Here is a 20231-nt window from a genome sequence, read left to right as displayed (position 1 = left end):
TGATGTTGAGCAGGTTTATTTAGTCTTTCTGAGTCTCAGTTACTTCTTTCTGATAGGATGGGGATGATGTGGATTTCATAGGAATGTTCTGAGAATTAAATGAAATATTTCTCAGCCAACTAAGCCACTCCGGTCAGGGCTTTAACATCTTTATTGAAACATATTACACATATCCTAAATTTACCCATTCAAAGTATACAATTCAGTGGTTTTAATATATTCAGAGTTGTGCAACTATCACTATAATCTAAAATTAGAACATTTTCATCACCCTAAAAAGATTCCCCCCCCACACACACACCTATTAGCAGTTACTCCTTATTTTCCTCTCTCCTCAGCCCTAGGAAACCACTTATCTATGCTCTGTTTCCATTCTCCTTCAAGCCTTTTCTGGACTTTTCATATAAATGGAATCATACAATATATTACCTTTTATGACTGGCTTGCTTCACTTAGCTTAATGTTTTTAACTTTCATCTATGTTGTAACATATATCAGTACTTCATTCCTTTTTATTATTATTGATTTTCTGAGAGAGAAGAAGGTAGAGGGAGAGAGAGAGACATCAATTTGTTGTTCCACCCATTCATGCATTTATTGGTTGACTCCTACATGTGCCCTGACCGTCAAACCCACAACGTTGGTGTATTGGGACAACACTCTAACCAACTGAGCTACCTGGCCAGGGCACTAAATTCCATTTTATAGATGTACGTTTGTTTGTTCAGTAATCAGTTGGTGGACATTTGGGTTGTTTCCACTTTTTGACTATAATGAATAATGTTGCTATGAACATTCATGTACAAATTTTTGTGTGGAGATAATGTTTTCAGTTCTCTCGGGTATATATCTAGCAGTGAAATTGCTGGATTGTGTTGTAACTGTGTGTAACTTCATAAGGAACTTCCAGGCTCTTTTCCATTCTCATCAGCAGTGTATGAAGATTCCAATTTCCCTACATGCGCCTTTAACACTTATTATCTGTCTTTTTAAATTATATCCACCTTTCTGCATTCTCACTTCTATGGTACTCTATCCTTTTTGAAACCTAGCTGCCTTTGTCTCACTGTACCCTCACCCATCCCTTCAGCTCAGGAGTCTGCCTGGCTCCCTCTCATTTCCCCCACACCATGTCCTAGAAACTCTTCTAAAGCAATAAATGAGGGCAGTTGTGGAGCTCATCCCATTGTCTCTTATCCCTCTGGGATTGCTGTCCTTTGTGCTTGGTGTCCGGTGTCCAGTGTCCTGAGACCCTTGTTTCATGTATTTTGTCTGGTTTTATTGTTTCAGGTGGGAGGGTAAATCCAGCCTGTGTCACACCATCTTGGCCAGAAGTAGAAATCGCAGCATTGCTTTTAACATCTACAAATTGATGCCTAAAAAGTGTTGAACTGGAGAATGGATTATTAAATTGTATGTTTTTGTTGTGGAATCCTACACAGCCGTTAAAACAAATCAACTAGCCTGGCCAGAGTGGCTCGGTTGGTTGGAGTGTCATCCCGTGCACCAAAAGGTGGGCCTGTTTGACTCCTGGTGAAAGTACATACCTGGATTGCGGGTTTGATCCCTAGTCAGGGTGCACATTGAAGGCAATTGATTGATGTTTCTCACATCCATGTTTTTCTCTCTCTCTCTAAGCATGTCCTCAGGTGAGGATTTTACTGGGGCCTCATTTATTTAGGTAAATTTTAAATACTAAAAAACTTAACATTGAAAAGCAAAATGAGCCCAGCTAGCATGGCTCAGTGGTTGAGTGTCGACCTATGAAGCAGGAGGTCACTGTTCAATTCCTGGTCAGAGCACATGCCCAGGTTGCAGAGCTGGATCTCCAGTGTGGGCGTGCAGGAGGCTGCCAGTCAATGATTCGCTCTTATCATTGATGAACTTTCTCCCATTCCCTTCCTCTCAGAAATCAATAAAATAATAATATATTTTTTAAAAGCAGCTCTAGTATATGTTGTTTAATTTTGCTTTTTTTTTTAAAATATATTTTATTGATTTTTTACAGAGAGGAAGGGAGAGAGAGAGAGAGAGCTAGAAACATCGATCAGCTGCCTCCTGCACAACTCCCACTGGGGATGCGCCCGCAACCCAGGCACATGCCCTTGACCGGAATCGAACCTGGGACCCTCCAGTCCCCAGGCCGACGCTCTATCCACTGAGCCAAACCGGCTTCAGCTAATTTGGCTTTTTTAAAAAAAAATTTTTTTATTGATTTCAGAGAGGAAGGGAGAAGGAGAGAGAGAAACATCAGTGAGAATCATTGATTAGCTGCCTCCTGCACGCCCCCTACTGGGGATCGAGCCCACAACCCAGGCATGTGCCCTGACCGGGAATTGAACTGTGACATACTGATTCATAGGTCCACACTTGACCATTGAGTGACACCGGCCAGGCCAAGCACTACTTTAAAAAATAAAATTTATAAATGTATACAAACTACTATATTTTATTACTTATGGATACATACATATGAAATAAACTTATAAAATATTCATTAGAGCCCTATTTGGTTTGGCTCATTGGATAGAGCATTGACCTGCGGACCAAAGGGTCCCAGGTTCAATTCCGGTCAAGGGCACATACTTGCAGGCTCCTCCCAGGCCTGGGCCCTGGTTAGGGCTCTTGCAGGAAGTAACCAATCAATATATTTCTCTTACATCAATATTTCTCTCTGTCTTTCCCTCTTTCTTCTACTCTCTCTAAAAATCAATGGAAAACTATCCTTGGGTGAGGATTAAAAAAATAAGCTCATGAGAATAATAATAAATTCATCATAATGAATTCTGGGGAGAGAGGGAGGAGGGAGAATAAAGAATAGTTTGGGGGGCCCTAACCAGTTTGGCTCAGTGGAGGGAGCCGTTGGCCTGCGGACTGAAAGGTCCCAGGTTCGATTCTGGTCAAGGGCATGTACCTTGGTTGCATGCACATCCCCAGTAGGAGGTGTGCAGGAGGCAGCTGATCTATGTTTCTCTCTCATCGATGTTTCTGACTCTATCCCTCTCCCTCTCTATAAAAAAATCAATAAAATATATTTTTTTTAAAAAAATAGTTTGGGGTAAAGTTAGGGTGCTTCAACTGTATCTGTAATGTTTAATTGCACTGAAAATAAATTAGGAAGCGACATGTATGACAAATGACTAATGTCTAAAATATGTAAAGAACTCTCAAAACTCTACAGTAAGTAAGAAACCCAAACAGTTGAATTAAAAAATGGGCAAAAGATATTCAACATCATTAGCCACTAGGGAAATGCAAATTAAAACCACAATGAAATACCACAACACTTCTATCAGAATGGCTTAAATAAAAAATGACAGCCCTGGCCAGTGTGGCCGAGTGGTAGAGTGTCAGCCTGTGCACTGGAGGATCATGGGTCCCATTTCTGGTTCAAAAGCACGTACCTGAGTTGCAGGACCGGGCGTGTGTGGGAGGCAACCAATTAATGTCTCTCACATCAATGTTTCTCTCTCCCCCTCCCTTCTATTCTCTAAAAAATCAATGGAAAAATTATCCTCACTCCTTGGGTGACAAAAACAAAATAAGAAACAATAATGACAACACCAAATGCTAGTGAGGATATGAAGAAACTGGAAATATATGATGGTATAACTACTCCGGGGAGCAGATTGCCAGTTTTTTATAAAACTAAACATTCATTTGCTATGTGACTCAGCAGTCATACTCTTGGGCATTGATCCCAGATAAATGAAAACTTGCATTCTTCCGAAAACTTATATATGAATGTAGTGGCTTTGTTATAGCAAAAATCTAGAAAAACTCGGTTGTCCTTCAGCAGGTGAATAATTGTGGTACATCCACACCATGGACTGACTGTTTAGCAATAAAAAGGAACAAATTATCAGTACATGCAACAACTTGGAAAAAAACCAATCCCAAAGTTATATACTGTATATAATTCGAATTAATGTATTTTTTAAGATTTTAAAATTGGTTTTTAGAGAGGGAGAGAAATACTGATGTGAAAATAAAACATCCATCGACTGCCTCCTGCATGGCCCCTACTGGTGCTTTAGCCTGAAACCTGGGCATGTGCCCTGACTGGGAATTGAACCAGCAATTTTTTGGTGAACAGGACGACACCCAACCAACTGAGCAACACCAGCCAGGGCTAAAACAACTTTTTTTTGTTAAAGAAGTACTGTTTTGCTTTGTAAGGACTATTATGTTCAGTATAAATACTGAAAACTCTTCATGAAGTAATATGGTCTTTTAGACTGTTGCTATTTCAGACTTTTAAAGTCATGTTATATTATTATAGTCTTAAAGTTCATCATTTTTTATAATTTTTTTTAACTTTGTTGACAATTTAAAATTTTTTATTAATCCTCTGATGTAAATGAGAGAACAGATATAAAGGGCCTTGTATTTGCCTAGTAAATACGGAGTCAGTAGATGCTAATTTGTTTTGCTAGCCCTCTCTCTTCCTTCATTCCCTCCCCTCTCAGGGTCCTCAAAGTCTTTTTTGCCAATTTGGATTTTGGTTTGGGGGTAACGAGTCAGAAACTGACAAGCATGGGTCTAACTAAGGCTGTGTTGCCATCTGGCTATTCTTGTTGCTGTTTTGTGGGTTTTTTTGTTCTTTTTTACAACAGTCAATGGTAAAGTTAAAGCTGGGAATTTTTTTGCTATAATTATGGGACACAACTACTCTCTTCTTGAGTCTCTGCTTTAATTTATTGACATGTCATACTTTGCGAGTTTCCCCCTAGCTCTCCGACCAACCAGCCCTTAAATGCCTTGTCCATGGTTTTATCTTTGGCCATTTTCCTTTTAACTGTACATTCATTTTTTTCTGGGGTTTCACTCATCTGCATACTTAAATCACCTCTTTTAATCATTCAGATATTTATCTCCAGTTCTGGTCTACGCTCTGATTCTTTTGTGTATATGTCGTGTATCTACCTGTGTTTTGGATATCTTAACTTTGATTTCATAGTGGCACTTCTGACAGAGTTTTCCTATTAGGATATTTTCAGTTTAAGTAGCAAAAAACCTACCTCATACTGGCTTAAACATTAAAGAAAATTTATTGGCCTCTATAACAGGAATCCAGAGATTAGCTTTAGGGTAGTTTGGTCCGGTGGCACAGCTATATAATTAGCTGCCATATCAGTGCTCTACTATGCAGTGTCTGCTTTATCTGCAAGCTCTCTTCCTTCATGGTTACAACGTGGCTGCTGGCAGCAACATGCCAGGGCTATGTATTTTCTTATTTATATTCAAAACTAGAGGCCCGGTGCACAAAAATTTGTGCACTCGGGCGGGGAGGGGGGGGTCCCTCAGCCCGGCCTGTGCCCTCTCGCAGTCTGGGACCCCTTGGGAGATAACGACCTGCTGGCTTAGGCCTGCTCCCGGGTGGCAGAGGGCAGGCCCAATCCCTAGGTGCAGCCCCTGGTCGGGCTCAGAGCATGGCCGATTGGGGAGTTGGGGCGCCGCCCCATCATGCACAGAGCAGGGCAGATTGGGAGGTTGCGATGCCACCCTCAGTCACACTCAGGGTAGGGCCAATTGGGGGGTTGGGGCACTGTCCCCTGTCACACTCAAGGCAGGGTCGATGGGGAGGTTGCGGCGCCACCCCCTGCCACGCATAGAGCAGGGCCAATCAGGGGGTTGGGGCGCTGCCCCCGTCACACACACAGCAGGGCCCATCAGGGGGTTGGGGCGCCACCACTCTCTCACACAGGGCAGGGCCGATGGGGAGGTTATGGCTCTACCCCGTCACACACAGAGCAGGGCCCATGGGCAGGGGGTTGGGGAGCTCCCCCCTATCAGGCACAGAGCAGGGCTGCTCAGGGGGTTTGGGCGCTGCCCCCTGTCACGCTGATCCCGGTGCCAGGAAGCATATTACCCTTTTACTATATAGGGTAGAGGCCTGGTGCATGGGTGGAGCCGGTTGGTTTGCCCTGAAGGGTGTCCTGGATCAGGGTGGGGGTCCCCACTGGGGTGCCTGGCCAGTCTGGGTGAGGGGCTGAGGGCTGTTTTCAGGCTGGGGGTGACTGAAGTTCCCAACCGCTCCTTTTTTTCTTTCTTTTTTTTTTAATTCTGGGGCAGCTTTACCTTGAGGCTTGGCTCCAGCTCTTAGGCCTCCCTCCGGTGCTGAAAGTAGGTTTCTGGCCTTTGCTTACAATGTTGCGAATCTGCTGGCTGAAGTCCGGAGGTATTTGTTACAATGTTTCTTAAGTTACAATGTTTCTTAAACTGCCCGCTCAGAGGCCTGCTGCTGCAAGCAGGGAACGTTGGTTTCCTCCAATGATCCTCCGGCACTGAGGCAAGCAAGCCTCATGTTAGTTTCAAGCTGCTTGGCTGCTGGCCGCCATCTTGGCTGACAGTTAATTTGCATATCTCGCTGATTAGCCAATGAAAAGGGTAGTGGTCGTACGCCAATTACCATGTTTCTCTTTTATTAGTGTAGATAAGAGAACAGAATTAATTGGATTTGGTGATTTAGATTTAAGAGTCAGGGAAAGTCAAGGATGATTCCCAGGGTTCTAGCTTTTGCCTCTGGATAAATTGAATTCACTGAAATATAGGAAAGAAAAGCAGGATATAGGAAGGCAGAAAAAAATGAGTTTATGTAAACATCCAGGTACTTATTTTAGTTATCTGCACATCTGTCTTCTATCAGAATGAAATTGTTAAAGATAGTGACCTAATCTTTTACCGCTATTCCTAGCACCTAACCCTGAACTTGGCACATATTTGGGGCAAGGGGGAATGGATGTGTAAAGATGTGACTATACAATACTGCTTCTTAAAATTATCTAGGTCTGCCCCTGAGGAGACCCCAAAACACTGAACTTATATGAGTTCCTAATTTTAAAATTAGGTGGAGCCCTAGCTGGTTTGGCTCAGTGGATAGAGCATCGGCCTGCAGAGTGATGGGTCCCGGGATTGAATTCCGGTCAAGGGCATGTACCTTGGTTGCAGGTTCCCTGGCCCTGGTCAGGGTGCATGAAGGCAGTCAGTAGATTTGTCTCTCTCACATCGATGTTTCTCTGTCTCTGTCTCTCCCTTCTGCTCTCTCTAAAAATAAATAGAAAGATATCCTTGGGTGAGGATTAACAACAACAAAAAATTACGTGGATATCATCACTAATCTATTATATAAAAAGCCTGTGGTCGTCACACCATCACGCCGTAACAACCGATCAGCAGGAGGCTGCGTGTGTGGGGGGTGGGCAGGGCTGCACGTGTGGCAAGGTGTGTGCAGGTGGGTGGGGACTTGACTCTGGAGGACTTGACTAGAGGCACGGGTGGGTTTCTGGGTCCCGCTGGGGTGGCGGGTGGGTTTCTGGGTCCCGTCTCTGCCGCGGGACTCTTTCTGGGTCCTACGTCTCACGTGATTTTGCGCGCTGGGCCCCTAATAACAATTATAATGGCAGTAAGGCAGTATTTATACAAAACATCAAGAAGACAGGTCTTATTTGAGTTTGCAGTGGCCATTTGTTCAGAATTCTTTGTAAGTAAAGTTATGTAGAATCCAAATTCATATTTCTAATATATGTGTTCATATTTTATACAAATAAATGTCTTGACAATACCAACTATTGAATTATTTAAATTACTTGGCCTTTAGGGTGGGGTATTTTGTTTTTTGAAAAAATGTTTGGTGTTTTTTTTGTTTTTTAAATATATTTTATTGATTTCAGAGAGAGAGAGAGAGAGAGAGAGAGAGAGAAACATCAGTGATGAGAGAGCATCATTGATTGGCTGCCTCCCGCATGCCCCCTACTGGGGATTGAGCACACAATCCTGGCATGTGCCCTTGACTGGAATCAAACCCAGGACCCTTCAGTCCACAGGCCAATGCTCTGTCCACTGAGCCAAACCAGCTAAGGCGAGAAACTGTTTTTATTGATTTCAAAAAGAGGAAGGGAGTTAGAAATATCAATGATGAGAGAGAATTGTCCATCAGCTGCCTCCTGCACGCCCCCTCCTGGGGAATTGAGCCTGCAACCCAGGCACCTGCCCTGATCAGGAATTGAACCATGACCTCCTGGTTCATGGGTCAACGCTCAACCACTGAGCCACACTGGCTGGGCTAGGGTGCTTTTTTTATGGAATAATCATGGTGTTTGAATATCAGGTCTAACAGTTTACAGTATAGACTCTAACTACACAATGTACACTGTAGAAGTTAAATGGAGGAGGCGTAGATATCAGCCGGCCATAAATTCCTCCTGTGCTTAATACATCTGTGTGCAGAGAGATGTACTGTATAATAGGTTTTTGAAGTGGGCTCGATCATTGTTGGAATTCTAGATTCACTACAGCTTTGGAGTCTTAGGATACTTATTTGACACTTTTCCCACCCATAAAGTAGGGATAAACTCATTTATTAAATAAGAACACATGATAAAGTGCCTAGTAGCATGTTTGGCTTTTAATCAGCTACATAAGAAATATTAGCTGTTATTATTAGCAGCCCAGAATAAACAAAAAAGGTTGGTTAAGCTTTAAAAGGCAATATACAACATTCATTTTTATAGAATTTTTGTTTTGCTTTTTGGAGAGAATTTTTATATGACAAGTTTACATTGAATATTATATTTTTACAGCTTTTTTTTTTGGAGTATAATTTAAGTGTATGATTCAGTGATTTTTTTTTTCTTAGTTAGTTTACAGAATTGTGCAGCTATCACCACAATCCAATTTTAGAACATAGCCATCACCCCAAAAAGAAGCTTGGGCTATTTTATTCAGTCTCATTACACATTGTATTTTTTAAAAAATTTTTGTGACAAAATATATGTGACAAAATATATGTAACAAAATTACCATTTTTAAGTGTACAAATTCAACAGCTTTAAGTACATTCACAGTGTTGTGCAACCATAACCACTGTCTATTTTGTTTTTTAATCTTTATTGTTGAAAGTATGACATATGTCTCTTTTCCCTCATCGACCCCTTCTAGCCCACCTGGACCCCCTACCCCAGGCCTTTACCACCCTATTGTCTGTGTCCACGGTCCAGTCCATGCTTCCATGTTTCTGGATCTATTTGTTAATCAGATTTCACATATGAATGTGATCATGTGATACTTGTCTTTTTCTGACTGGCTTATTTTGCTCAGCATATTACTCTCCAGGTCCCCTCCATGCTGTCTTAAAGGGTAAGAGATCCTTCCTTTTTTACTGCTTCATAGTATTCCATAGTATAAATGTACCACAGCTTTTTTAACCCACTCGTCTACTGATGGGCACTTGGGCTATTTCCAGATCTTAACTATTGTAAACTGTGCTGCTATGAACATAGGAGTGCATACATTCTTTCTGATTGGTGTTTTGGATATATTCCTAGAAGTGAGATCACTGGGTCAAATGGCGGTCCCATATTTAATTTTTTGAGAAAACTCCATACTGTTTTCCATAATGGCTGCACCAGTCTGCATTCCCACCAGCAGTGTACTGGCTAAGGTTTCCTTTTCTCCACATCCTTACCAACACTTGTGATTTACTCATTTACTAAAGGCCCAGTGCATGAAATTTGTGCACGGGTAGGGTTCCTAGCGGCTGCTGCCAGGGCCTCCCTTCCCCCAGCTACCTGCCACCACCACCGCCACCAGCTGGGGCCTCCCTTCGCCCGCTCACCTGCTCCACCATCTTACCGCAGTCCTGCTCTCGCCGGGGCCCATCGGGGCTGGCAGCGCCATGTCACTGATGCCCACCATATTCCACGCCACCCCCTGGTGGTCAGTGCAGGTCTAACTCCTGGTTGGTCAAACTCCTGCCTGTGGGGACAATTTGCATATTAGCCTTTTATTATATACTAGAGGTCCGATGCACAAAATTTGTGCAAGGAGGTTGGCCCTTGCAGCCCCGGCTTCGTCCGAACAGTTGTTCTGCTGTTCGGTCTAATTAGCATATTAGTTCTTTATTATATAGGAGGATCGATGTTAACCATTCTGACAGGTGTGAGGTGATATTTCATTGTTGTTTTAATTTGCATCTCTCTGATGATTAGTGACTTTGAGCATTTTTCTCATATGTCTCTTGGCCATCTGTATGTCCACTTTGGAGAAGTGTCTATTTAAGTCCTTTGCCCATTTTTTAATTGGATTGTTTGTCTTCCTTTTGTTAAGTTGTATTAGTTCCTTATATATTTTGGATATTAACCCTTTATCAAATATATCATTGCCAAATATGTTTTCCCATACAGTGGGCTCCCTTTTCATTTTGTTGTGTCCATGGTTGTCTTCAGCTCCCTATTGTCTGTATCCATGGGTTATGCATACCATAAATGCATACAAGGTCTTTGGTTGATTTCCTCCCACACACCCACACACCCCGCCTCCCCTCTGAGGTTCCGCACTCTGTTCCATGCTTGCTGTTGGTATTTTAATAGACATTGCATTGAATCTGTGGTTGCTTTGAGTAGTATGGACATTTTAATTACGTTAATTTTACCAATCCATGAACACTTGTTTCTATCTTCCTCTCTTTTTTCAACGTCCTGTAGTTTTCCAAGTACAAGTCTTTTATCTCCTTTAGCCACTATCTATTTTAAGAACTTTTTCATCATCTTAGAGACTTTTTCCACAAGTAATAACTCCTCACTCCCCTCCTCTCCAACTCTAGCCACTGTTCTATTTTCTCTCTCTCTGAATTTGCCTATTCTAGGTACCTCAAATAAGTGGAACCATAAAACATTTGTCCTTTTATGTTCTTTATTTAGCATAATATTTCCAAGACTTATGTTTCTTTGGATTTGAGGCAGGCATGGCTGTGAGTATATGAAGTTGGGATTTACAGGTCAGTGAAGTCAAGAGTGGGCAAGGAGCCCTGGCTGGTGTGGCTTGGTTGGTTGAGCATTGTCCCGATGTTTCTCTCTCTCTCTTAAAAAAAAAAATCAATAAAAACATTTAAGAAAAACAAACCAGTGGCTCGGCCAGCATGGCTCAGTGGCTAAGTGTTGACCTGTGAACCAGGAGGTCACAGTTCAATTCCCAGTCAGGGCACATGCCTGGGTTGCGAGCTCAATCCCCAGTGTGGGGCATGCAGAAGGCAGCCGATCAGTGATTCTCTCTCATCATTGATGTTTTTCTCTCTCTCTCTTTCCCTCTCCCTTCCTCTGAAATAAATAAGAACATTAAAAAAAAAAAAAGTGGGTAGGAATTAGGAACAACATGGATAGACCTTGAGGGTATTATGCTAAGTGAAACAGACGGAGAAAGACAAGTACTATATGATCTCACTCATGTGAAATAATTAAAAATAAAACAGAAACAAACTCATGGATACAGACAACAGGTTTTTGGTTACCAGAAGAGAAGGGGTTGGGATGAGGTTGAAATTGCATGGGGACAAGTGAAAACTAGATATTTGGTGGTGAGCACACTGATATCTGTAACATGTCAAATTATATTATACTAGACACCCAGTGCATGAAATTCGTGCACTTGGGGGGCATGGTCCCTCAGCCCGGCCTGTGCCCTCTTGCAGTCTGGGAGCCCTTGGGAGATGTCTGACTGATGGCTTAGGTATACTCCACGTGGGGAGCAGGGCTAAGCCAGCAGTCAGACATCCTTAGTGCTGCTGCGCGGTCGTGAGAGGCTCCCACCACCACTGCTGCACTTGCAGCTGTGAGCTCTGCTTCTGGTTGAGCAGTGCTGCCCCTGGTGGTCAGTGCACGTCATAGCAACTGGTTCTTCCACCTTTCGGTCTGTTTGCATATTAGCCTTTTATTATGGTACTAGAGGCCCGGTGCACGAAATTTGTGCACGGGGGGGGGGGGCGTCCCCTCTGCCCAGCCTGTACCCTCTCCAATCTGGGACCCCTTAGGGGATGTCCGACTGCCGGTTTAAGCCCAATCCCAGGGATAGGGCCTAAACTGGCAATCGGATGTCCCTCTCACAATCCTGACCGCTGGCTCCTAATCGTTCACCTGCCTGCCTGCCTGTTCGCTCCTAACTGTTCCCCACCCCCTGCCGGCCTGATCGCCCCTCACTGCCTCTGCGTACGGCCTGATTGCCCCTAACTGCCATCCCCTGCCGGCCTGCCCGTCCCTAACTACCCCCTTCCTGCCAGCCTGGTCACCCCTAACTGCCCCCCCATTTGCCGGCATGGTTGCCTCTTACTCTCTTACTGCCCCTCCCCCCGTCGGCCTGGTCACCCCCAACTGCCCCCCCCCCCCCGCTGGCCTGGTCGCCCCTCATGCCACCCCCTCCCCCAGCCAGGGCCTGGTCACCCCATGCAGCTTGCTTGTTCAGTCATTTGGTCGTCCCTCACTAACCCCCCAGCTGGCCTTGGTTGTAGGCAGCCATCTTGTGAGGGTGTGAGGATTAATTTGCATATTACCTCTTTATTATATAGCATGCTAGTATAGGACTAGTGGCCTGGTGCATGGATTCGTCCACTTAATTAGAAGAAATATTTTAATATTGCTATTCTCCCTTTCTCTATAATAGAAGTGTCAACCAAATTCACAATCGATAATGACAGATCTAAACACACGCGTGCGATTGGCGCCAGTGAGAGTTTTATATGTATCGTGCATATGCAAGTCAACTTAGCCTTTTATATATGTAGAGTAAACTTGCTTAATTAGACGTGCTTTCTGATGTAGCTAAACTTTTTCCAGCCCAGTGAAGCACCCCAACTTCTCTTTCAGGTAATTGTCAGCAACACAGCAGTAAATATCAATACAAAGCAGATTATTATTGTAGATCATGCAGGGAGAACAAAGGGTAAAATATTTAACTACAGCAGTGTTTGACTATATTCTGCACAGTGAGAAAACCTGAAGTCATTTTCAAGGTCCATCATTTCTTCTTTTCAGTCAGGTCAAGTTTCTAAACTTTCTAAATCTCTGTTTTCTGGCTAATGAAAATAAAATAGGATTCTATCGAGTCTCCTATCTACCTACTCCAGGACTTCTGTTAGGATCAAATGACATGAGGCATGGGAAAACGCTTCACAAACGTTTGGGTAAAGTGTAAAATGTTTGCACCTGGCTATAAAGCAAGTTGTGTTCCTGGGCTGAAGAAACTCCAAGGAGACTAGTCACTAGGGAGAGGAAGCTGGGCGTTGCTATGTGACGTCATTACCTGGCATCCACAGCTACCGTTTCTGGGCTGGGCTGGGCTGTGAGCTGTATTTTGTGCCGTGTGGTCTTGGCAGTGTTGGCTGCAGTTTGATGGGTTGTTGCTCTGGGGTGTGTCCCACTTGGGGGAAGCCGAGTGTTGCTTTGTCAACACCAGGACCACGGTGACGTTTCTTTGTAAATGGCTAGTGCGCATCAAGGCAGCTCCTGCATTGAGCATCTGCCCCCTGGTGGTCAGTGTGCATCATAGCGACCGGTTGGGTGACAATTAGCATATTAGCCTTTTTTATATATAGATACCTGAAACTTATAAACCAATGTTAACCTCTACTTTTTTGAAAGAGAGTGGGCAAGGAAAATTGGTCAGGGTTTTCAAGCCATTTGTTGGGAAAGATTACCTTAGACATTCAAATACCTGATTCTGGTTTCTACCAACTTCAATGTATCTGTTTGTGTCCTTGGGACTTACTTGAACTGCTTTAACCTATTTGTATAACTGTCCATTGAAGAAGCCAGAATAATGGTGGCATCCCAACTCCATTCAGCTCTAGGTTATTAAGTTTTATCATATACGTTTACTGCTCATTAATATAATTTATCTCAAAACTTAGAACACTCTGTGTATTAAATTTGTATATCTTGCTGTGTAGTTTTCTGAAACACTAGTACTTTTGTATAATTAGTTGAGTGACAGACTATTCCCACCCTCTACAACTTCTGGTATTTTCATTTACATTCGCAACATGAGGTGTTGATCAAGTTATCCAAGACATTGTTACTGTGGAGTTAGGGCTTACTTTTTGATGTTCCATATAGCGTTCAACTTTCCAGTCACTCTATCAGAGACTATATTTCAGAGGTAAACCACTTTAGAAGTAACACGTCAAAATAACAATGTTTGGGAACCTGTAGCTAATAATACCTCACCTCTAAAACTGTTAACAGAGGACTTAGAGAATATGGAGAAATTGGAACCCTTACGCACTGCTGGTGGTAATACAAAATGGTGCAGCTACTTTGGAAAATGGTCTTTCAAAATGTTAAACAGGGTTAACAGAGGACCCAGCAATTCTGCTTCTAGGTATATACCCAGGAGAATTGAAAATGTATGTGCACACAAAAACTTGTACAAAAAAGTTCATAGCAAAATTATAATAGCAAAAGGGGGGGGGGACACAAATGTCCATCAATTGATAAATGAATAAACAGGATATGATCTAGTCATACTGTGGAATAACATTCAGCTTTAAAAAGATGTCATGATATATGCTACAACATGAATGCACCTTTAAAAACACAATGCTATGTTAAAGAAGCAGTCACAAAATACCACATGTGATTTCATTCATTCATTCATTTATTGAATCCTCTTTTTTCCCATTGATTTCTAGAAAGAGTGAAAGGAAGGAACCGGGGGAGAGAGAGAAACATTGATCTGAGAGAGACACATCGTTTGGTTGCCTCCTGTACTTGCCCCAGCTATTGCCGGGCATTGAAACTGCAACCAAGGTACATGCCCATGACGGGCAATTGAACCCCGTGACCCGTCAATCCATGGGCTGACGCTCTAACCGCTGAGCCAAATTGGCCAGGGCCACATATGATTTTATTTATATAAAAAGTTTAGAATAGGCAAATTGAGGGACAGAAAGTAAATTAGTGGGGAACAGAGATGGGAGCGTAGAGAAGGAGAATGACTGCTTAATGACTATGGGTTTTTTAGGGGGGAGATGGATAAAATGTTTTAAATATTGATTGAGTGATGGTTGCACAACTCTGTGAATATACTAAAACCCATTGAATTATACACTTTAAATTGGTGAATTGTATGATATGCAAATTATATCTCAATAAAGCTATTCTTTTAAAAAGAAAATTAAGAAACACTAAAAAATTCAGAGCTCTGGGTTCTGACTTTTCTCTGGTCTCCAAAAGATCTGTTTTCTTTCATTGGAATTTTTTGTTGGTGGTGGTTACTCTTTTTCTTTGTTGTAACCAGAAAAGAATTGAATAGCTATTATTTTACTGTGCACTACAGGAAGGGAGATTCCTCAAGCACATACTTTTTTTTTTTTTTTTTGCAAGAGCACCAATTAACATTAGTTTTTTTCAACCTACTACTTTAGTCTGTGAAGTTTTGTGCCTAATCTCATCTTAGGTATGGAAGTCATAGCCCAAGGGTATAGAAATTAAATTTTGCTTAGCACCTTTTAAGTGCCCAGTTTATATATGAAATTGAGACTTACGGAGGTAAAGTAACTGAATTTTTTTTATCTTCTAGAAATAAGTAGCATTTCAAATCTATGTTTCTATGATTCAAAATGTTTCTTTCCTGTGCCTCAATTATTTCCTACCAAGAAAACAACCCTAGATTTAAAGCTTTTGGAGAAATTCTTTATTTAGATTTCCAAGGTGTAAAAAATCAACGTGGAAGAGAAAATTACAATTAGCTTGTCTTTAATAATTTTGCTGCATTAGTAGAGAAAATACTACCTCTTAGCAGCTTTAGCACCTGAGTCATTAAGCAAAGCCAAGTATTTTAAGATTTTGAATCTGTGTCTATAGCATTAAGGGCAAATAAAAATGGGCACCTCTAATCCTTGCTATATTCAGACAACTGAGGCTTCATGTTAGATGCTCTTTGTCTAATTCATCTTTCTCATATTTCTCCCTTTATAAGATAGACCAATTTAAGATAATGCATGTGTGTGACCTAAAGAACTTCCCATTCATAAGAGTTTTCCAAGAGGCAAATTTGGCATGAGTGTTAAAGCATCTGACTAGGAGCATGCGTTCACAAAAAGCCAGTCACAAAGGAATGTTTCTTTCTTGAGAGATGTAGGCTCTTCATAGACTCTCCAGATGAGTGTAGTGTTTGGTTTCAGGTATCTCTACAGTAAGGACCTAATTGACTGGAGAGTATTTGTAGTTTCTTTAGTTTCTAGGAAGATACAGGGTAGGTTAGCTGAGTTAACTTTAAGCCTCCATGTATATGTTTATGATTCTTCTTAATACCTTTACCACCCCACCCTCTTTCCTTATGGACTATTTAAGGGACTTTATTCTGATCTCACTTGTATTTTTCTTGCCACAGGATGGATAGAATGACAGAAGATGCTCTTCGCCTGAATTTATTGAAACGGAGCTTGGACCCAGCAGATGAGCGAGATGATGTCCTGGCCAAGCGACTCAAAATGGAGGGGCATGAGGCCATGGAACGTCTGAAAATGTTGGCATTGCTCAAACGGAAGGATTTGGCAAATCTTGAGGTGTCTCATGAGTTACCCACCAAACAGGATGGCAGTGGTGTCAAGGGCTATGAAGAGAAACTCAATGGGAATCTCAGGCCTCATGGAGACAATAGGATTGCTGGAAGGCCCGGCAAAGAAAACATCAATGATGAGCCTGTGGATATGAGTGCTAGACGGAGGTATGGCTTGGTTCAGCTGTCTTTAGGGATAGGGTTTTCTCATAAAATAAGCCTATGAAAATGGAATGAATTCCAGCAAGAGGAGGGTGTTTTACATCCTAACATATCTTTTTTTTTTTTGCCCTGGCCGGTGTGGCTCCGTTGGAGCATCTTCTCATGGACCAAAGGGTCTCAGGTTCAATTCCCAATCAGGGACATACCTAGGTTGCTGGTTAAATCTCTACTTGGGGCACTTGCAGGATCCATTTTTCTCTCTCCCACTCTCTTCCTCCCTCTCTAAAAACCAATAAGTAAATAAAATAAAAACATTTTAAAAATTATTTTTTAAAAAGTCTCCCGCCCCCCATGTGTTTTTATTGATTTTTAAAAAAATATATTTTATTGATTTTTTACAGAGAGGAGGGAAGAGGGATAGAGAGTTAGAAACATTGATGAGAGAGAAACATCGATCAGCTGCCTCCTGCACGCTCCCTACACTGGGGATGTGCCCGCAACCAAGGTACATGCCCTTGACTGGAATCGAACCTGGGACCCTTCAGTCCGCAGGCCAACGCTCTATCCACTGAGCCAAACCAGTTAGGGCTTTATTGATTTTTTTATTTTTTAGAGTGGAAGGGAGAGGGAAAGAGAGAGAAACCTTGATTGATCAGCAACCTGGGCATCTGCCCTGACTGGGAATGAAGAGATGACCTCTTGGTGCTTGGGATGGCACTCAACCAAATGAGCCATACTGGCCAGGCCTGAATGAAGACAGGGTCTGCCATATGGCTTAACCCTGAATTCCTCTCATTTCTAAATGAAACTAGGTACCTCAAAAATTTGCTTAGCATACAGAGAATCATAGTTTTAACCCTTAAGATAAAGTAGTCCCCTAACCGGGTAGCTCAGTTGGTTAGAGCGTGCCAAGGTTCTATCCCTGGTCAGTGCACATGCAAGAGACAACCAATGAATGCATAAAAATAATTGAAACAGCAAATCAACCTCTCTTTCTCTTTCTCCCTTTCTCTAAAATGAATTTTTTAAAATTTATTTATTTATTTTTAAAATATATTTTATTGATTTTTTACAGAGAGGAAGGGAGAAGGATAGAGAGTTAGAAACATCGATGAAAGAGAAACACCAATCAGCTGCCTCCTGCACACCCCCCACTGGGGATGTGCCCGCAACCAAGGTACATGCCCTTAACCGGAATCGAACCTGGGACCTTTCAGTCCGCAGGCCGATGCGCTATCCACTGAGCCAAACCGGTTACGGCTAAAATTTATTTTAAAAAAAGATAAAGTCATTTCTGGATAAAGGAGGCACTACAGTGTTGATACCCCAATTAAAAGTGAATTAATACACACTTTTCTTCTAATCTGATGTCTAATTTAGGAGGAAAAAGCAGTCTTCATCCCAGGTGTTTTAGGATCTGTTTATTCTGGAGTCCCACCTTTTATTACATCAAAAAACATGGGTCCAACTTTTTTTGTGACAAATTATCTCCATGTGGTAATTCTCTACGTTCTTGTTTTATTTGTGCCACTTTTCCCAACATATGCATACACATTCGCTTGTACATGTACACTCATGCTTGTGTTCTCTTTCTTTCACGCACACATAACAACACAAGCACACATTTTTACAGGCTTTTTTTCTGGTTTCTGTCAAGGTTGAGCACTTAAAACTGTGGAGCAAACACTGAGAAGAGGTATCTAGTACTGGCTGAGGGTAGAGGCTACCTTGACAGTGAATCACAGTATAGACAAACCCTAGTTTTAAGAACATTCAGTTTGTTAGGGTTCAGAAACAGCTGGTAGGCATGAGAATTACTCTTCAGTGTTCAGTTGCCTTCCAGTTGACCTAACTTTGTCCTAGCACTGATCCGAAGCAGGATCTTTAAGCTGGACTGATGGAGAAAGAAGAAAGGAGGAATGGTTATAACCTCACCTGGATTTCTTTCTCTACGTTTTAATGTTTACTAACTAGTATTATCCCAGGTCTATCTTTTTAAGAAACACCCAAGGAGGGAGCATTATTCTTGGTATAGCATTAAAAACCCTTAGCACTCTGGCTGGTGTGCTCACTTGGTTAAGCGTCATCCCATGCACCAAAAGGTCACTAGTTCGATTCCTGATCAGGGCACATACCCAGGTTGTGGGTTCAATCCCCAGTCAGGGTAAGTGCAGGAGGCACCCAATCGATGTTTTTCTGCTCTCTCTCTGAAAAACCAAGAGAAACTTTTTAAAAAGCAACAACAAAAAACCTTAAGAAATTTCAGATAAATTTTCTAGTGGTCCTGGAAGGGAAAAAAATCCTTGGAAGCTATAGGTAGTGTCAGCAGAATATTATGAAAGTAGGTTAATCCTCAGATCCTTTGGGAAAAAAATAAAGTGAGTGAATGAGATCATGTACCTGAGCAATCCACTTGCCCCATAATCACTCTTACCCTTCTGGAGCTAGTGACTAATTATATTTCATTGGGGAGGAAGAAGAGGAAAAACGTTAGGCGGATTTTTCACATCTTAAATTGGAATTGAAAATGCATTTTTCTTAGAAACATTGTTACACATTTTGGTAAAAATCTCATCAATGGTATTGGGATTATATAATATCACAGATAAATTCTATGTTAAAAACTCAGTTTATCCTAACAACCCTACCATTGCTTTTAATTTTATTTTAGAGGGATGATCTTTTGGAACTTGATCCTCTAGAAAATGGGAATATTTTTTAATGGTCTCCAAGGAAAAAGGCTTGAGTGAACCCTCTAGAACCCCATTCTACATGGAAAAGTGGGCCCTATTGTCCCATGTCTCTTCACCAGATATACTGACAGCTATTTCTACTTAGCCCCAAGGTTTCTATAAGAACAAGTAAGATTAGCCCAGTTGGCATGGCTCAGTTGTTGAGCTTCAACCTATGAATCAGAAAGTCATGGTTTGATTCCCAGTCAGGGAACATGCCCGGGTTGCGGGCTCGACCCCCAGTGTGGGCAGTGCAGGAGGCAAGCAATTGATTCTCCCTCACCATTGATGCTATCTCTCTCCCTCTCCCTTCCTCTCTGAAATCAATAAAAACGTATTTTAAAAAAATAATAAGATTAAAAGCCGAAAGAAGGACGTGCTCTTGGCATCATAGCTATATCATAATTGCCTAAGTATTTTTTTTTTATCATTTGGCAAGTTACATCTACTATGAAGTAAGGTATATATATATATGAAACCAGTACTACTAATATTTTGTAATGCTAGACAGACATGGCAGTTTTCTTTCTGTTTAGTTGTTTTTACTGTGGAATTAATGATTAGGTATTTTATAGCTTCTGGGTATCTGTCAGTCTGAGTCATAGATGATGTCAGCTGTAAGTCTAGCTTTTAATAATATTTCTGTAGCCAGTAGTGTTTCACACTTAGGAACATAAAATATTGTAAATCATATATATGTTGGGGAAAGTAGCCATTTCTGTCCCTAGAAAGTTTAATACATGAGGCCAGAATCCCAGGTCTCAAAAGTTAATTAAAAATTTGAGGAATGAAATTTGACTTGAACTTTGTCTTACCTATTGTGGGTCTAGCTATTATGGGTCTGATTATTTCTGGGAATAAAATACCATTTAGGGTTGTTCTCAGGCATAACTTCTTGATAGATGCCACTCAATTGCAAAATCCCCATCCAGGAATGTCTCTGCTTGTGTTGTTACTGGGGAATCCCTAGCAATAGGTAGGTGGCACTCATTTGAACAAGAAAGAATT

General features: G+C 41.8%; 1 protein-coding gene across 2 annotated transcripts in view; it reads left to right on the top strand.

Moving 5' to 3' along the window:
• GATAD2B (GATA zinc finger domain containing 2B) overlaps positions 1–20231 on the top strand; it is a 75506-nt gene that overhangs the window by 44641 nt on the left and 10634 nt on the right. For both annotated transcript variants that reach the window (XM_081112479.1, XM_081112480.1), the window contains exon 2: positions 16162–16497. In XM_081112479.1, coding sequence (XP_080968605.1) covers positions 16163–16497 — 335 coding nt within the window. In that variant the 5' untranslated portion in view covers position 16162. The remainder of the gene's footprint in view (positions 1–16161; positions 16498–20231) is intronic.

This window comes from Myotis nattereri (genome assembly GCF_964212035.1).
Source record: "Myotis nattereri genome assembly, chromosome: 18".
Classification (NCBI taxonomy): domain Eukaryota; kingdom Metazoa; phylum Chordata; class Mammalia; order Chiroptera; family Vespertilionidae; genus Myotis; species Myotis nattereri.
The sequence above is the reverse complement of the archived record's forward strand: the minus strand, read 5'-3'. Positions and strand labels throughout refer to the sequence as shown.